The following is a 19,265-nucleotide window of genomic DNA, read 5'->3' on the forward strand; positions in this document are numbered from 1 at the left end:
CAGATGGAGTAGCCTGAAGGGCCACAGATGAGATTCCCCACCCCCTGCTCTAAAAGAAAGCAAAGGAGACTCTCTTTGGCAAACACCTGCCTGCTTGTTCACCTGAATTCTCTCGTTGGTCGCCACAGGCGAGCAGCTGTTGATGATACTAATAGCGTTCCCGGTGTTAGATGGTAAGTTAAGCACTGTGGGCAACAGTGGAGCTGTGTTTGAGTTTTTAAGCATAGAAATTGCTGGGGAAAGACCCAGCTGGGGACAGTTGGTTCTCCGGGTAGCTCCTGGCGTTGTGCAAAAGTCAGCAGCGGTTTGGTGAGCCTAACCGCAACGTTTGCTGGAAAAGATAAGGTTATTTTCAGAACCCGAGTGTTTCCTTTTCCCTCGCTTTCCGCTCCCCACACTTTCTGCCTTTCCTGTCAAGAGGCCGGGAAATGGGGGGGGGGTCATCAATCTCCTTGCCAGCTCATTTCACACCCTGGCACTGTGTGGCTTCCGGGTCGATTTGTCCTCAGGGTGGAGATGGGCAAACCTATCTATTTTGGTTCTTCTCCATTTCTCATTTTGCATATCTTATGTCTGTTTCTCCACATTTCCACGTCAGTTAGCAATTTTTTAAAAAGAAAAACCAGCATTTTAATGCGCATTTCTCTTAAAATATACATTTTTGTGAGCAATTTCCTATAATACAGACAGTTTCTCCAAATCAATTTCCCCCTAACATAATGGACATAAGAAGGGTCTCCCCTGCCCTCCTTTCTTAAGGCCCTTTAGCGTTCATCCCGATTTGGGGCCAGGCATCTCTTCAAAATCAAGAACAGGCAAAGTCGGTGCCCATTGGAGCTGGTACGGTAGAAGTCGGGGAGCCTGACAGTAGGTGGCGCCAGAGCCAATGACAGGCAGAGCCCACTAATTCTAACTTTGCCCCCATCCTTCTCCTCCCTGTGGAGCTCTGGAAGGAGCAACCCTGAGACTAAGAAAAAGGAGAAAAATGTCAGACAGGACCACCTCCCACTCACCCTTGCAAGTAAGAAAGGGGCAGGTGGAGAGGGGCAGGCCAGGGGCAGAGCGAGGTTTATGGGGCAGTGCCCCATTCGCCCCAGTGGCTCAGCCTCTGTTGAAACTATAGCTATCAGCTTACAGATTTGAAAATAAGGGACCAGCAGCCTCGAAAATAAGGGATCAGCTGCCAAAATAAGGGACTTTCAGAGCACAGGTATGTTCAACTTCTGAGCCGCTCCGAGCCAAAGGCAGACGAAGCAGCCAAACGAAGCCTCAAGCGGTGGTTCCCATAGCGCAGCAACCCGGCAAAGGGGATGCAGCAAGGAAAACCGCCGTCACCTCTTTGCTGGGAAGCGCTGAGCAAAGGCGAGTCCCCAGGCAACGCGGCCGATTTGATCGGCACAAGGCATGCAAGCTCCACCCCCCAATCGTTCTTAGACTCCTTATTGGGTGAGCAACGCAGCCAAGCAACACAGTTGGAGCCTCCCTCCTCCCTGGCCGGCAGGGAGGGAGGGAGAGGAGCTGCTTCCTTTGAAACCCGGGAAATTTAAGAGACATCATAAATAAGGGACAGCAGCGGGACATGGCGCTGGGATAAGGGACTTTCCCGCCAAATAAGGGACGGTTGACTGCTATGGTTGAAACAGGGGGCTGCCCTTTGCCCAGCAGGGCCCACAGCCATTCCAGCCACGTGGTTTGGCCCTGCGAAAGTGCTGGGTGAATAAACAGTCTTGCTTAGGGAGCACAAATTCAGAGAGGGGCGTCCCTCCACCCCAGACCCATACATACGTCAGCAGCCTTCTTCTCCGCCAGCTCCAGCTTCTCCTGCGCATCTTTGAGAGCCTCTGAATATTTGTCCAGCTCGTCCTCCGTCCCCTTCAGCTTCTTCTGCATGGCGGCTAATTCATCTTCCAGCTGCAAAAGGAAAGGGGAGGGAGCGTTTACCAGGCGTCCGCAGTCCTTCTTGAGGCCTAGAACCTTGAACGCTGAGGAAGAAGGGTCAAATCTGTCCCGTTTGGTTTCTCGTTTCTCCCCAGAATTAAGTTTATCCGCATTTCCGTGTCGGCCACAACAGCAGAAGCTTCGCTAACTGATTTAGCTGTGATTATTGCATTGCGAGGGGTTGGACAAGATGTCCCTTGGGGGGTCCCTTCCAGCCCTACAGTTCTATGATTCTATGATTTCTGCAGATCAGGACTCCTGTAGAGGCGCAGCAGCCGGCCAGGCCAATTCTTTCTGATCAGCTGGCAACCTTCGGAAGACATCTAAGCTAGATTCAGAGAAAGTGGGTGTAGGATGTGTTTTATTGTGTTTAGGGATGACCTAAGCTGAGTTTTAAAATGGCAAATGTGTACATATCCCAATGCAAGGGTCCTGGGTTGAGTCGGCACTTACTGAGAAGGCTTCTTGCCTGAAGCCCTTGCTCTTTCAACTTTGTGGCAGGTGATTTGCATTCCAGAGTTTGACCCATTTATAGTCTTTGATCTTTTAACCACCAGCCTGTATCCCTGTTGGGATGTTTTGTTTTTTAAAACAACAACAACAGGTGAAGTGATCAGCTCTTCTTAGGAACAACAAGGAAAACCTAGATCAACCTTCCATATCCAGATCCATATTTACCTGGAAATGTCATTCTTTGCTCAACAACACTTAATTATATGAAGAGGATTGTAGGCTTTATAGTACAACTGTATACCTGGAAGGAAGTCTCCGTATGTTAATGTTGCTTACTCCCAGGTAATAAGGCTGCAAGCTTACTGTACTGCAATACTGCTTTGCTTACCAGTTATTTACTTACCTGTTGATTCACCTCATTTCTGCCCCACCTTTCCCTACAAGGAGCTTGAGGGGGCACACGTCGTGCTGCTCCTTATTGGCCAACCCCCACAACAACCCTGCAAAGTAAGTCAGGATGCAAGCGAGTGACTAGGCCCGAGCTCATAACCAGCGTGCTCCACGGCTAATAATAATAATAATAATTTATTATTATTATTATTTATAGTTGTTCTCTTTGACATCTGGTGGGAGGGCGTTCCACAGGGCAGGTGCCACCACCGAGAAGGCCCTCTGCCTGGTTCCCTGTAACTTGGTTTCTTGCAGCGAGGGAACCGCCAGAAGGCCCTCGGCGCTGGACCTCAGTGTCCGGGCAGAACAATGGGGGTGGAGACACTCCTTCAGGTCTACTGGCCAAATGGGGTATTCGAACCCTGGTCTCTCGCAGGTTCCGGTCCGACCCTCTAAACACTACACCACACTTTAAATGTCCAGCACTGTGTTCCTTTCAGAGGGTTCTGCGGCCAAACAGAGTGGAAGGGACTTTATACAATAATTTCCAGTTTCTGCAACTGGTTCGGGTGTTCCTCTCTCCCTCTCTACCCCCGCCTCCCTGCCATAGTTCCTCATCGCCTTACATGGATACCAAGAGAGGCTTCTCAAAGCGCAGATAGAGAGATTCTCCCCATCTCTAAATTCCCTTTGCTCTTCCAGCCTGAATAGACATGAAACATAACTTGATCTCTTCTGCCCTGCCTCCAGGCAAGGTCAAAACAACACGCAATCTCCGGCGTCCTAGACATTCCTCCTCCCGACCAAACCCTTTTCTTCCCCCCCATTTCGTCTTCAGTCTAACCTGGGCATGTAGGAACACAAGTCCGTATTTTAACAGACGTTTGCTCTGGATGGGACTGCCCGATAGCAGAGCCGGCTGCATCGTAAACCGGCTTGAGCAACCTAGTCGCATACGCAGCACACATTGAAAGAGCTCGTATTCTGCTTTAAAGTTCAATGGTTTCCTTCAAAGAATCCTGGGAACCGTAGATGGTAAGGGTCTCCTAATCCCTCTCCGCTCCCTTAACAAATTACAGTTCCCAGGATTCTTGGTGGGGGGGGGGGAGCCACAGCTCGTCAAGTACATAGCTGTCAACTTTCAGATTTGAAAATACAGTGGTACCTCGGGTTACATACCCTTCAGGTTACATACGCTTCAGGTTACAGACTCCGCTAACCCATAAATAGTGCTTCAGGTTAAGAACTTTGCTTCAGGATGAGAACAGAAATCGTGCTCCGGTGGCAGCGGGAGGCCCCATTAGCTAAAGTGGTGCTTCAGGTTAAGAACAGTTTCAGGTTAAGAACAGACCTCCGGAACAAATTAAGTACTTATCCCGAGGTACCGCTGTATTTGTCTTTCTGTATTTTCTAAGCTCAGCACCACGTTATTCCCTTCCCTTCCAAGGGGTTAGCTTGCACACCTTAGAGAATGAAGCCTGGATGAAAATACGTAAAATGACTCAGGGAGATGCAGGGATCTTTTGCCCAATGCAGGTCTCGAACCCACAGAACCCTGAGATTAAGAGCCCCGTGCTCTGCCGACTGAGCTATGAGCTGTGAGAGAGAGATGGTTTCGCAGAGAGAGAGAGAGAGAGAGGGCAGTGGCAGAGTGGAAGGAAAGAACCATTAACTTCAATGGTTCTAACCTGAGCTGGAGTAGTCAGGAATGCAACGCAAAACCTCCACCTACAGTGGCAGTCTACCTTTGCATCCTCGATTCTGAGAACAAGCCCCCTGGAGACGCTGTTGCTCTCATGCCCCGCTTGTGGGCTTTCTGGAGGCTTTTCTGATGTGTGGCAGATGTGTAGGAGAGGGGGCTGCAGGATGCTTTGGTTTGACACACACACACACCCCAGGACTCTCTTCTATTCTGACCCAGCTCCCTGGTGTGTGTGATGGGGAATTTCATGCCTGTCTGGAAACGCAGAATATCATACGCCCATCCTCACATGCCCCCTTTCTCTCCCCTATTGTCAGCTGTCTGGTCACCCTGAAGCCATCCTGATCACGGGGCGGGCAGGCACCAGCCCCAATTCCACCCACCCAGCCCTTCCTTCCTTTGTTTGCCAAGACTTTGTCAAGCGTAAGGAATGTGAAACTGGAACTCTCTGGAGAAAGCAGCCAAGCCGGTCCCAGATTCTTTCTGCCCTCCATCATCCTCACCTTCTTTCTCTGTTCCTATAAACTCATCAAAAACCCACCAACGCAGGTGGGGAGAGGTGAGTGTGAAGGTTTAGTCTGTGCTGGGGGTCAACCACTGCAACTCACTGCCTCTCAGCCTAACCCACCTCGCACAGTTATTGTTAAATGTGGAAGGCAATAACCATTTACACCACCTTGAGGTCCTTGGAGAAACAGGTGGGATATATAAATGCAAGAAATAATCAATCAATCAATCTTTATTACAGTCCAGAGACCCAACAAATCATTACAAATCAATACACAATTCATACAGCCTACCTCCAGGTTAATCAAGTATTTTGTTTAGAATATTTTGTTCTTGCAACCACCGATAAAAACTTCGCCACTGCTAACGTTCTAGCTTTTGTCCGGTCTTCCAGTAGGAACCTGACATAGTGAGCCTCTGATTTTCCCGGGAAAGGTACCAGCAAGGGTAGTATCAGTTGAGCCCTGGCCTGCTCATATTTTGCACAATGCAACAAAATATGGTTTATGGAATCGATGTCGTGAGCACACGAGCAAAGTCTGTCCTGGTAGGGACGCTTAAGGAACGCTTATTTGGCCTATAGAAACGCTGGATTAAACTACTTACCTCCATCTTATTTCAAAATCAAAAAAGAGTATAAAGCCCTTTTGGCCTAAAAAAAAAGGCAGACCGAACAAAATTCCTGGTCCCTGCTATTGAATGCAATAAATACATAATATACGTACGCAGAGGCCTCTTCCTGTACTGCTGAGCGATGAGGACTCCCTGCAACTATTTTCAGTTCAGGAATTTGGCTTTGGGGGTCTTTTCAGTGGACGGTCGGCCAGATCTCTGAGCATACACAGAGTGCATTTCCCCCATGCTGCTGACCAAGTTGTGGGCACACAGTGGCTGATCCATCTGACACCCACAGGGAGGTGAGCTCTGAGTTGTGCTAACTTGAGGGGAAAGGCCCTCTGAACATATGCAGAGTGCAATTCTCTTGCCGGTGGGTAACCACCATGAGAGCCAACCTGGAATTAAGGGAAGGGGACCTCAGGCAAACATTAGATGGACAAGCACTCTGCACATGCTCAGGGGCTCCTCTGCAGAGGTTAGTTCACATGATCCGGGATGGAACTCTGCAATTTAAAAGGAATGCTGGAGGCTTAGTTGTCAATAGGACCTTGTGGTCCAGTCTCAGGCAGAAACTGTAGCCTGTATGTAGACTCAGACTAGACCCATTGATATAAATGGCCATGACCTCACTTAAGACTATTCATTTCCCTGTGGGAGTTGTCTTTTCAACAGAAACCCCAAATTTTTAGGTCCCACTTTCCATTGATCCCATATTTATGAAAACCAAATAAAAAATTGCTGCTTTGAAAATGGTAAAAGTAAAGGTAAAGGTACCCCTGCCCGTACGGGCCAGTCGTGTCCGACTCTAGGGTTGTGCGCCCATCTCACTTAAGAGGCCGGGGGCCAGCGCTGTCCGGAGACACTTCCGGGTCACGTGGCCAGCGTGACGAAGCTGCTCTAGCGAGCCCGCACCAGCGCAGCACACGGAAACGCAGTTACCTTCCCGCCGGAGTGGTACCTATTTATCTACTTGCACTTGGGGGTGCTTTCGAACTGCTAGGTGGGCAGGAGCTGGGACCAAACGACGGGAGCTCACCCCGCTGCGGGGATTTGAACCGCCAACCATGCGGTCGGCAAGTCCTAGGCACTGAGGTTTTACCCACAGTGCCACCCGCGTTTGAAAATGGAGAACAGCCCAATTTTTAATTTTTCAATTTTATTTTTTTGAAGCCGAAGCAAAACTGGTGTTGTTGGATGCCAGGGTCCATCAGCTGCGGTGGCCAACAGTCAGGGATGATGGGATTCGTAGTTCCTCAACATCTGGAGGGCTGCAGGATCCCCACTTGCAAGCCAAGCCCTGTTCCAACCCATCAGGGACCACATGTGAAATGCAGCTCCAGAGATATAAAGCGGGGATGTATCCGTATCACTCCAGATGTTTCTGGACTCCAGTTCCCATCAGCGCCAGACACCATCGAATCACAGAAGTCAGAAGGGACCACAAGGATCATCTAGAGCAGGCATGCCCAAAATTGGCCCGCCAGCTGTTTTGGGACTACAACTCCCACCATCCCTAGCTAACAGGATCAGCGGTCAGGGATGATGGGAATTGTAGTCCCATAACATTTGGAGGGCCGAGTTTGGCCATGCCTGATCTAGAGTGACGGGGGGGGGGAACGGACAGAAACCAGACCGGTTGACTCAAGGGTATCCGTGGCGAGTTAAGGCAGAATTCGAATTCAGGACCCTACCACAAAGCTCCTCCCCGCCCCCCAGCACACACAGCCGAGCCCAGCAGCTGCCCACCTGCTTGCTCCTCTCTTCCGCCTGCTTCTGCTCTGCCTCAGCCTGCTCCGCCCGGTCCAGAGCATTCTCCTTGTCCAGTTTGAGCATCTGCATTTTCTTCTTGATGGCTTCCATGGCGGCAGTTGGTGGAGGGAAGAGCTATCTGTGCAAGTAGGAATGGAGAGCGCGCCGAGAGGACCTGGCTGGCACGAAGCAGACCTGGGGGGGCACCCTGAGCGGACCTCGGCGCTGCCTTCGAAAGCCTGCTCCCTCTCCTCCCTGCCCCTCGGCCCTTTATAGTCGTCCTCCCTGCCAGCTGGCCGGTAGGTGGGGCAGGGGGACCTGTGGCTTTCCAGGGCTTGCTCCAATTGGGTCCAAAATAACACCCCCCCTCCATTGCCCTGGCACTGCCTTGCGGTGGTGGCAGTGCTGGGGAGAAGACCTGGGAGAGGCGTCCTTTTATTTTTTATTTTTTGCTTCGTGATGAGCTGTGGCCATATTTGGCCTCCCTAAGGGAACAGCTGAGTACCACTAATAGAAACCCCCAAAAGTGGCAGAAGAAGGGGAGGGGGTTGAAGGCTGCTTTGTTCCAGCAAAGGAGGACGCCCACCTCCCCGTCACTCACCCACCCTCTTCCCTTATATATATAATTAATTTTTTAACATATCATTTTCAACAGTAATTAAACATACTTTTCCATCTCATTCAATTTTTTTTTGACTTCCATCAATCCTGTCTGAAAATTTTCCAATCTAATCTCTTAGTATGCCTTTCTTATTTTCCCTATTACATTTCAAACTCATAACCAATATCTCTTATCTTTTTCTACTTTGCAACACTTCGTATATTTCTCCTTACAAAACTTCTTGTAGTCCTACTAGCGTAATTTGTTGATTACAGTTGCTCTTCGAGTAATTCATATACCGTATTTTTCGCTCTGTAAGACGCACCAGACCATAAGACGCACCTGGTTTTTGGAGTGGGAAAACAAGGGGGGGGGGGAAATATTCTGAATCCCGGAAGCCAGAACAGCAAGAGGGATTGCTGCGCAGGGAAAGCAGTGATCCTTCTTGCTGTTCTGGCTTCTGGGATAGCTGTGAAGCCTGCATTCGCTCCATAAGACGTACACACATTTCCCCTTACTTTTTAGGAGGGAAAAAGTGCGTCTTACAGAGCGAAAAATACGGTAAACATACTTTTACATCTTATTCAAAAAATTTTGACTTCCATCAATCCTGTCTGAAAATGTTTTCCAATCTAATCTCTTAGTATGCCTTTCTTATTTTCCCTATGACATTTCAAACTCATAACCAATATCTCTATCTTTTTCTACTTTGTAACGCTTCGTATATTTCTCCTTGCAAAACTTCTTGTAGCCCTACTAGCGCAATTTGTCGATTACAGCTGCTCTTCAGGTAATTCATATACTTCTTCCAATCTTCTGTAAATCTCTGGTCCCGCAGGACTGAGACAAAGCCTTCCTTTAGCTTTTCACACAGGTGCCAGCAAAGGCAGGGCGCAGGGTGAGTGCGATAGACGAGGACTGAGCTGTGCCAGACGACCAACCTAGGATGCCTGGGTCCTCTTGTCACTTGTCCCCCGCCGCAAGACAGTGAGGTCAGAAACCAAGGATGGAAGGTTTAAAACACAAGGGAGACCCCCTGGAAGGGACCACCTGAAGGCACAGGAGGCATCAGAACATCGGATGAGTTTTCCTGGATCAAGCCAATGGCCCCACCTGTTCCAGTGTCCTGTTCTTGAAGTCACCAACCAGATGCCCAACAGGAAAGCTGCAGGCAGGATCCAAGCACAAATGCCATGGGTAGGCGAACTAAGGCCTGGGGGCCGGATCCGGCCCAATCGCCTTCTCAATCTGGCCTGCGGACGGTCCTGGAATCAGTGCATTTTTACACGAGTAGAATGTGTCCTTTTATTTAAAACCCACCTCTGGGTTATTTGTGGGGTCTTCCTGGTGTTTTTACATGAGTAGACGGCGTGCTTTTATTTAAAACGCACCTCTAGGTTATATGTGGGGCATAGGAATTCATTCATTATTATTTTTTTCAAAATAGAATCCAGCTTCCCGCAAGGTCTGAGGGACAGTGGACCGGCCCTCTGCTGAAAAAGTCTGCTGACCCTTGACAAACGCCCTTTCCCTTCCTGCGATTTCCAGCAACTGGTATTCACAAAACTATCTCTAAGTTACCAGGATCAGTCCCCATCCCTGGTGAAAAAGAAGAAGCACTGAGCATACTGTTGGTGGGTTTTCGCCAACTCATTTCTAAGAGTGTGTGGTGTGGTACAGCAGTTAGAGAGTTGGACTAGGGCCTGGGGGAGAGCAAGGTTGAAATCCCTCCACCCCCAGAATTGTGGCCATGAATGGTGACATTGGATGTCACCTTGAGCCAGAATCACAGAATCATAGGGTCCACGTGGGTGATCTACTTGAACCCCCCTGCAATGAAGGAATCTTTTGCCCAACGTGGGGCTCAGGACCCTGAGATTTGGGACTCAGCTATACTGCTGCAAATATAACGTTTTAAGTGCATTCTACAAATGTGACAGGGACGCGGGTGACGCTGTGGGCTAAAGCCTCAGCGCCTAGGGCTTGCCGATCGAAAGGTCGGCGGTTCGAATCCCCGCGGCGGGGTGCGCTCCCGCTGCTCGGTCCCAGCGCCTGCCAACCTAGCAGTTCGAAAGCACCCCCGGGGGCAAGTAGATAAATAGGTACCGCTTACCAGCGGGAAGGTAAACGGCGTTCCGTGTGCGGCTCTGGCTCGCCAGAGCAGCGTTGTCACGCTGGCCACGTGACCCGGAAGTGTCTCCGGACAGCGCTGGCCCCCGGCCAATAGATGTGAGATGGGCGCACAAACCCCAGAGTCTGTCAAGACTGGCCCGCTCGGGCAGGGGTACCTTTACCTTTACCTTTACAAATGTGACACTAGATGGCGCTGGTAAGCTAATGGCAAATTCCATATATATTTCAAAACATTTTTTAAAAGCATTTTCACAGCAGGTCTTTTTTTTAAATATGAGCTATCCCCGGTCGCTGCCTCTCAACATCACCTTACTTGTAGGGTTGTTGTGTGGATTAACTGAGGAGGGGAAGAACCGTGTACGCAGTCTTGGAGAAAAAGGCAGGCTAGGAATGCAATAAATAAATAAATAACAGAACAATGTTTGTCCTGTTCATTAAGTTTACTCTTTGCAGGCTACAGCCCAAGCGCTGCAGCTAGATCAATGACTCACACCTGGTGTGATGGCCTGGGATTCCGAGTCTGAGAGTGAACCGGAGGAATCCCAGCTGGCACAGGAGTCCCCGCCTCCAGGGCTGGCTGAACTGGGGCAAGGCCTAGATGCTGAGGAGCCTGCACCTGTGCCAGATCCTCAGGAGCAGGCACCAGGTGAGACCATTCTGGCCCCAGAGGTGCTGGAGGACTCAGTGTCTACAGGTGAGCCTCCCCCGGGGCCCAGTAACCCTTCGGCCTCTCCTGAACTGCAGAGGCTTAGGGCAGAGAGGCGAAGGGAACTGGCTTCTCCCAGGAGGAGTGCTCGCCTTAAGGCCAGGAGAGGCGGGGCTCCTGGGGGCCGGGACCGCCCCCGGCCTTAGAAGAAGATAAAGGTCAGGCAGCCCGGGCCCAGGTTGCGGGAGCAACGTCGTTGTGGAGTCCCTGCTTTTACCCAGACCTAGATCTGCACTTCCAGTGTGCCTGTTCCACGCCCGGCTTCCTGCTTCTACTCTCCTCTACTTCCTGCTTCTACTCTCCCAGACCTAGATCTGCACTCCCAGTGTTCCTGTTCCTCGCCCGGCTGCCCGCTGCTGACCTACCCATGTTCCTGTTCCCCGCCTGGCTTCCTGCTGCTGCCCTACCAGCGTTCCTGCTCCCCTGCCTGGCTCCCTGTTTCGGACCTCTCGTCTCATCTAGTGTTCGTCTACCCTGCTAGTGACTCTGGACTGAACTTCGGCTACGGTATTAGTACCTCCCCCCCCCCCCCCGGGACCAGCACACCTGGCAAAGGTGCTTGAAAGAGCAACGCCAGGAAATCCTGAGGACCAGAAACTTTACTTTTTGGAATTTGGGGGGTGCTTAGTTAGGATGTCATAATCCTCAGGGGCAGTTTCTGGGTCCCTAGAAATGTGGGATTTGATGTGCCTGGTCTCTCTCACACACGCTTGCTTGAATCCTAAGTCGATGTGCCGTCCATTTTTTTCAACGGCTGGAGAGGAGACCATCTCTGAGCATGTGCTGAGTACCGTACCCTAACAGCAGGTGGCCACAGCCATATTCGCACACATCTGGAACTAAGGACATAGTAAAAGCCTGCAGGATTAGGCGAAGGGCCCATCCAGTCCTCCGTCCTGTTCTCACAGGTGGCCCCGGGATGCTTGTAGGCAGAAACTGAGCAAAGAACAACTATTATTCGGTGCAAATTCATGCTAATAAAGACATTTTTGTACTCCCTTTCCTCCTAGTGCAGGCACCCCCAAACTTGGCCATCCAGGTGTTTTTTGGGACTACAACTCCCATCGTCCCTGACCACTGGCTCTGTTAGCTAGGGATGATGGGAGTTGTAGTCCCAAAACATCTCGAGGGCCGAGTTTGGGGATGTCTGTCCTAGTGTATAGAGAAAGTGGATAGCAAGAAGCTTCTTTCTCTCTCCCTCCCTCTCTCTCTCTCTCTCTCTCTCTCAGGACGCTAGAACTCGATAAGCTGAATGCTGGAAGATTCAGGGCAGATGAAAGAAAGTCCTTCTTTGTTAAACTGTGGAACTCACTCCCACTGGAGGCAGAGATGGCCGCCAGCTTGGGAGGCTATAAAAAGAGGACTGGGCAAATTCATGGAGGAAAAGGCTATTGATGATACTAACAATGTTTCTGAATACCAGAAGCCACCGGAGGGGGTTGGATCCTGCTGGCAGGTTTTCCATCTGAGACCAGGATGCTGGGGTAGATAAGCCACTGGTCTGATCCAGCCAGGCTCTTCTCGTGTTCTGATGTAACCTCTGTGTCAGCATGATGTGAGCAGACCAAAACACCGTATTTTTCGTTCTATAAGACGCACCAGACCATAAGGCGCACCTAGTTTTTGGAGGAGGAAAAGAAGAAGAAAAATATTCTGAATCCCAGAAGCCAGAACAGCAAGAGGGATCTGGCTTCTGGGATAGCCTCTTGCTGTCCTGGGTTATGGGATAGCAGCACGCAGCCTCTCCCGGGCAGGGGGATGAAGGCTCTCCCAAGAGCCGCGCTCCATTTAAAGAGCGAGTGTGTGGCCCTTGGGGGCTGTTCCTTCGCTAAGGAAGAGGGAGGAATAGGCAGTGGGTTGGTCAAGTTGTATTGTGAGAGAGTGAGAGGAATTGTTAGGTGGAGTCAGATATAGTTGGAATAATCAGTTTGCAGTTGTTAGAAACGTATAGGACAGCAAAGGAACTACCATATTTTTCGCCCTATAGGACGCACTTTTTCCCCTCCAAAAATGAAGGGGAAATGTGTGTGCGTCCTATGGGGCGAATGCAGGCTTTCGCTGAAGCCTGGAGAGAGTGAGAGGGGTCGGTGCGCACAGACCCCTCTCGCTCTCCAGGCTTCAGGAAGCTCTGCGCAACCCTCGGGAGACCGGCTCCGAGGGTTGTGCAGAGCTGCCTGCAGTCCCCGGCTCAGCACAGCTCTGCGCGGCCATCGGGAGCGGGGCGCTAAGTCCCGCCCCGCTCCGGATGGCGGCGCAGAGCTGCCTGCCGTGCCGGGACTGAAGGAAGATCTATGCCGCCATCCCAAGCGGGGCTCTAAGTCCCGCCCCGCTCCGGATGGCGGTGCAGAGCTGCCTGCAGTCGCGGGATTAGCGCACTTCTCCCCATCGCCAGCCCCACAAGCTCGGGGGACAGCGGGGAGGCAGAGCGTGCCTTCCCACTGTTCCCCGACCTGGTTCTTCCAGCCCCGGGGGGGGAAAAAAAATAATTCCCCCCCCCTTTATTTCCCCCCCAAAAAACTAGGTGCGTCCTATGGGCCGGAGCGTCCTATGGGGCGCAAAATACGGTAAGTTTAAGAAACTGACAAGAAAAATTAACTGAAACCATAAGCTTGTTCTGCATTTTCAAATAAACTTGATTATTTGTTAATGTTAACAACTGTCTGGTCTCCGTGTGTCCCTGTGAGAAATGGGGTGGTGGCAGCGAAGAAAGCAATCACAGTGGTGGCACAGGGTCAATAGACCGTCAAACGTCCGGGGCCCTGTGTGATCGCCACAAAGGAAAAGCCCCAAGCCCCACGCAGCTCTTTAAAGGGAGCGCTGAGCAGAGCCTCCCGCCTGCATTCGCTCCATAAGATGCACACACATTTCCCCTTACTTTTTAGGAGGGGGAAAGTGTGTCTTATAGAGCGAAAAATAAGGTGAATGCTCCATAATCTTGATGTCGTCTGGAGGGGCCCCAATTCCTGCACCCCTAGCCTTGAAGTGGTACAGTCCGCTCAGGACCGTTCCCCTTGCTCACCAGCCTCGTTCTCCTGCCTCTGTCTCTTCACGCTGAGGCTGCAGGCCCGAGCTGGTAAGGTCAGCAGCCAGCAGCGATGTCCCCAGTGCCCAAGCCGCCGCCGCCCACCAGATCTTGTTCCCGGTCTTTTGTCCCACTGATATGCTATCCTCTTTCTTTAAATAGCCCCGGAACAATTCCTCACCGTTCACCGCCCTCTGTGCCCAGCAAGCGAGGCTGCGGGGAGCCGAGCGGCTCCGTCACTTTTTATTCAAGGCTGCCGCTCGCATTCCGTTATTCAATCCCGGCACCGACAGGTGGTAAGATGCCAACCTTTCTTGTGTCCCCAAAATGCCCCCGCTTGCTTAGACAATGCCCCGGCTGCCATGGGTAATAGATGCCCTCTTCAGCCTGCAACATCAACCTCAGCGAGGGGGCAGGCATCATTAAGACAGGCAAACGTGTTGCTATTCTCCAGGGTCAAATCATATTTAAGTTGCTAGCCCTCAGTGTCTCTGAATTAATTTCTTCTTCCTGTTCTACTCCTCCCGTGGGCTCTGGCCACCCGAATTGCTAGGCAGTACTTTACCCATTGCTCCCTTTGAGAAGCCTCGTCCCTCCCAGTACCTCCCCCCTTGCAGTGTAGGCAATCAATTTATTATACCAGGGGCAATCTCTGTTTTCTGATACCCGCTTAAAGGTAAAGGGTAAAGGGACCCCTGACGGTTAGGTCCAGTCGTGGCCGACTCTGGGGTTGCGGCGCTCATCTCGCTTTATTGGCCGAGGGAGCCGGCGTACAGCTTCTGGGTCATGTGGCCAGCATGACTAAGCCGCTTCTGGTGAACCTGAGCAGCGCACAGAAACACCGTTTACCTTCCCGCCGGAGTGGTACCTATTTATCTACTTGCACTTTGACGTGCTTTTGAACTGCTAGGTTGGCAGGAGCAGGGACCGAGCAACGGGAGCTCATCCTGTCGCCGGGATTCGAACCGCCAACCTTCTGATCAGCAAGCCCTAGGCTCTGTGGTTTAACCCACAGCGCCACCCGTGTCCCATACCCGCTTACACACCATCAAAACAAACAAAAACGAGATTTTCGCAAAGTTCACATATGCTGATATGTATCTATAGGTGCAACTTTCAGGAAAAAAATGCAATAATTTCAATAGGAATATAGTGGGAAGATGATGAGCAGGTGACCTCAAGGCAACTTCAAGGCTCTCTCTTTCCTAGGGCTCTGTCTTTTCAAACCACATTTGGATGGCCAGCCCTTTAAACAGAGAACTGTCCTCTGAAACCCCTTCTAAGGGGAACTTACAATCAAATATTGCTGAGTGTTCAGGGTGCCAGCCAGCCAGCAGGCTACTCGATTCCTTCCCTACCCCATTTTCCACAGCGGAACTTGCAATCAAACATTGCAGCGCAGAGTGCATCTATTCAGAGTTCCAATCTGCCAGCCATGCCCTCCTCCGGCCGACTCCATTACATGTCCTCCCTCCCTTAAAAAATAATATTTTTCCTTTTAAAAGACAACGACAAAAAAGATTGTTTCCCCCCCAATTGACCCCCAGAAGAGGATGGGAGCAAAACTTCAATTACTGGGCTCAGCCTGCTAAAGGCTCTGGCGCCACCTGCTGTTGAGCTCCCTGCATTCTGTCCTATCCAACCCAATGGACACCAGGGGGATAATTGCTTAAGCCCAAGGAAAGGGAGAGCAACCAAGAAGCCGAAGGGGAAGACATCAGGATCGCCTGTGTGTCGGTCCAAGCTGCGGCTCCAATGGGTGTCGAAACAACCCTGGCGCTGTAAGAATATGTTTGATATTTAGTTGGTTTCCCAGTAGAACAACCTAATATCAAACATATCAGACAGAAGCAGGGGAGGCGTGGGTCCCTGGCTGAGACGACGGGCCCCTGAACGACGTCACAGGGGTGCGGAGGAGTCTGCAGAAGGAGACAGAAAAAAAAAAACGTGCATCAGAGTCACACCGTGCGGTAATTTCTCTCAGGGTTGTGGGTTTGAGTTGCGCACGTTGGGCAAGAGTGTCCTGCATTTCAGGGGATTGGACCAGATGACCACATGGTCCCTTCCAGCTCTACAAGAGAAAGAAATTCAAGCACATCAAGAAATGCGCTTGCACTCCAGCTCCCATAAGATCCCAGCCAGTCAGGGATGATGGAAGCTGGAGTTCAACAAGACGTTTTCAGGCTCAAAATGCAGAGCTGTCGCCAGACGCCATGACCGATTGAATGGGCATCAAACTGTGGGAGATCACAGAGCAGGTGTGCCCAGATAGGAGTGTCTATTCCACTTCCTGCCCAGGCACTGGGATGAGGACAGGGCTAGAGAGGCAGGTAAAAGGTAAAGGGACCGCTGACCATTAGGTCCAGTTGTGGCCGACTCTGGGGTTGCAGCGTTCATCTCGCTTTACTGGCCGAGGGAGCCGACGTACAGCTTCCGGGTCATGTGGCCAGCATGACTAAGCCGCTTCTGGCGAACCAGAGCAGCGCATGGAAACGCCGTTTACCTTCCCACCAGAGTGGTACCTATTTATCTACTTGCACTTTGCCGTGCTTTCGAACTGCTAGGTTGGCAGGAACAGGGACTGAACAATGGGAGCTCACCCCATCGCGGGGATTCAAACCACTGACCTTCTGATCAGCAAGTCCTAGGCTCTGTGGTTTAACCCACAGCACCATCCGCATCGCTAAGAGAGGCAGGAGGGAAGCCCAGAAGACCAGAAGGATGGTTACAGGGGGCAATGCCTAGGTGGGGATCAATCCTGATCTGGGGGAATCTCACATCCGTCCAAGGGATCCAGAGCACTAGCAAAGAGAAAGAGCCAGTTGGTAGTAGCAGTCCTCCATATTCAACCCCAGGATTTCTTTTCTGTGGCCGGCACTATCAATGTGATTTTATTTATTTTTTTCAGAAGATGCATAGCCCTGCCTACAGTCTCCAGCTAGCAAAGGGAACATAGCAGTGGCAGAGCAGATGCTTAATAATAATAATAATAATAATAATAATAATAATTGTCCACCCTGTCCATCTGAGTGGGTCGCCCCAGCCACTCTGCTTGAGCTCTTGGTATCCCTGTTTAGGGAAGCTTTTAATGCTTAATAGGTTATTCTATTTTAGTATTTTGTTGGAAGCCGCCCAGAGTGGCTGGGGAAACCTAGCCACATGGGCGGGGTATAAATAATAAATTATTATTATTATCCCCATTAGAAAGAATTTTTTTTAAAAAAAGTATTAGAAGCAGGTAATGTGAAGCACCCTTAAGAATGTAAGGAGAGCCTGGTTGCTGGATCAGGCGAAAGGCCCACCCAGTCCAGAATCCTGCTCTTCCAGTGGCCGACCCGGTGTCCAAAGGAAGCTCAAAAGCAGCATCCGGGCTCAGGAGCAACCCTTCCCAGCAACTGGCATTCAGGGGTCCATCACTGCCTCTGACAGTCTCTGCCTGAGACTGACCCTGTGGTTATAAGAGCGACAGCGTGGCATAGTGGTTAGAGCATCAGACTAGGGCTTGGGGGAATTCAAATCCCTGCTTGGCCTATGAAGCCCCCTGGGGCAGTTTCTGCCTCTTAGCCTAACCTACCTTGCAAATACAGATAGGTAGCCGTGTTGGTCTGCCATAGTCAAAATAAAAAAATTCCTTCCAGTAGCACCTTAAAGACCAACTAAGTTAGTTCTTGGAATTTCAGAAATAGACTGGAAAGAGAAGCTGCTGAATTGCAACTCATTACCAAACTTAAAACCATGGAGAGACCTGGTCTGAACAGAGACATTGGATTCTTATCTCATTATACATGACTAAGCCATTTTTCACCCTCTCACACCTTGCCTTTTCTTGTAAGACCTATTGCAGTCGTTAAGAGTCGTCAACAGGCTCATCTCAGCTATCTGCCAGTCTCCCATTCCCACCACCCTTCTGAGTAATACCCCTCCCCACCTTCTCACTATATAGAAGGATCTGGCAACTTCTGTTTCAGTGTATCTGAAGAAGTGTGCATGCACACGAAAGCTCATACCAAGAACTAACTTAGTTGGTCTTTAAGGTGCTACTGGAAGGAATTTTTTTATTTTGACGACCTTTCAAGGTCGTTTAATGAGGATTGAATGAGGAGGGGGAGAACCACCTACATCACCTTGAGCCCCAGAGAGAGAGAGAGAGAGAGAGCTGGGCTATATGAAGGCGGTGGACTCTCCTTTCTTGGAGGTTTTTAAACAGAGGTTGCATGGCCACCTGTCAGTTGCAATTCCTGCACTGCAGGGGGTTGGACTAGATGCCCCCTGGGGGCTCCTGCCCATGCTACAATTCTGCATTTCCTATGAAACGCAATAAGTAAGTACGAAATAAAACAACTGTTTTTAATCCTTCTTTAAAAAAAATTGCAGCAACCTTCCCTGGGACCTGTTGTCGGAGGGCAGGCAAGCCATTAAACGATTTAATAAATAACCACGACAATACCGGCAGCAAGAATAAAAGTGAACTAGCCTGGGAAAATGTTCCGATCCACCAAAATCCGACGCCTGGCGCTCCTCTAGGTTGGAGCCAAGTTAGGGCTTAATGGAGGGATCTCTGCGAACCTTTCCCCTCCCCCTTCAACCGTCTGTCCGCAGAAGATTCAAAAAACCTCCCATAGCTCTCGGAGCCTTACCTGAGCGGATGGATGGGCTGCGCAAAGGATGCTGGCGATCTGACAATTCCCTTGTCCTCAGCCCACTTTATAACCATGTCCTGCTGCCCCCCCCCCCGGGCACAGTGGGATGGGGTGGGGGTCTCCCCATCGAGGGGCTCCAGCCCCACTGCCACACACGTGTCCGTGTTCCCATTAACTACGCCCCAGCCCTCAATGCCCTTGGAGCCAAATTATCCTGATCAATAAAAGTTCGATCTTCTGTCCTCCTCTCTGGCTGGCCTCTGGGCCTTGTCAATTTCACGTCAATATACGTTACTGTTACTGTTTCCCACTCTGGTCCAGGAGAGCCAGGTATCTCTGTTTGTCAGGGGAAAGTCCCTGATTTGGTTTGTTGTTGTTGTTTAGTCGTTTAGTCGTGTCGGACGCTTTGTGACCCCCTGGACCAGAGCACACCAGGCACTCCTGTCTTCCACTGCCTCCCGCAGTTTGGTCAAACTCATGCTGGTAGCTTCGAGAACACTGTCCAACCACCTCGTCCTCTGTCATCCCCTTCTCCTTGTGCCCTCCATCTTTCCCAACATCAGGGTCTTTTCCAGGGAGTCTTCTCTTCTCATGAGGTGGCCAAAGTCTTGGAGCCTCAGCTTCAGGATCTGTCCTTCCAGTGAGCACTCAGGGCTGATTTCCTTAAGAATGGAGAGGTTTGATCTTCTTGCTGTCCATGGGACTCTCCAGAGTCTCCTCCAGCACCATAATTCAAAAGCATCCATTCTTCGGCGATCAGTCTTCTTGATGGTCCAGCTCTGATTTGGTTAGTTTAGGAAGAGTAG

At 50.7% G+C, this 19,265-nt stretch overlaps 1 protein-coding gene across 7 annotated transcripts in view; it reads right to left on the reverse strand.

The window, feature by feature from the left end:
• The window catches only part of TPM3 (tropomyosin 3), a gene marked incomplete at its 3' end in the record, with an annotated part of 73,914 nt that extends 66,305 nt beyond the window's left edge, over nt 1-7,609 (reverse strand). For 3 of the 7 annotated variants that reach the window (XM_082202482.1, XM_082202477.1, XM_082202480.1), the window contains exons 1-2: nt 7,355-7,609; nt 1,786-1,911 (exon numbers count right to left, since the gene is read on the reverse strand). In XM_082202482.1, coding sequence (XP_082058608.1) covers nt 1,786-1,911; nt 7,355-7,468 — 240 coding nt within the window. In that variant the 5' untranslated portion in view covers nt 7,469-7,609. The remainder of the gene's footprint in view (nt 1-1,785; nt 1,912-7,354) is intronic. The other 4 variants (XM_082202481.1, XM_082202476.1, XM_082202479.1 and 1 more) reach the window with 2 other exon arrangements.
• Nucleotides 7,610-19,265: the final 11,656 nt, after the last annotated feature.

The sequence above is a fragment of the Podarcis vaucheri genome (assembly GCF_965113315.1).
Source record: "Podarcis vaucheri genome assembly, chromosome: 16".
NCBI lineage: Eukaryota > Metazoa > Chordata > Lepidosauria > Squamata > Lacertidae > Podarcis > Podarcis vaucheri.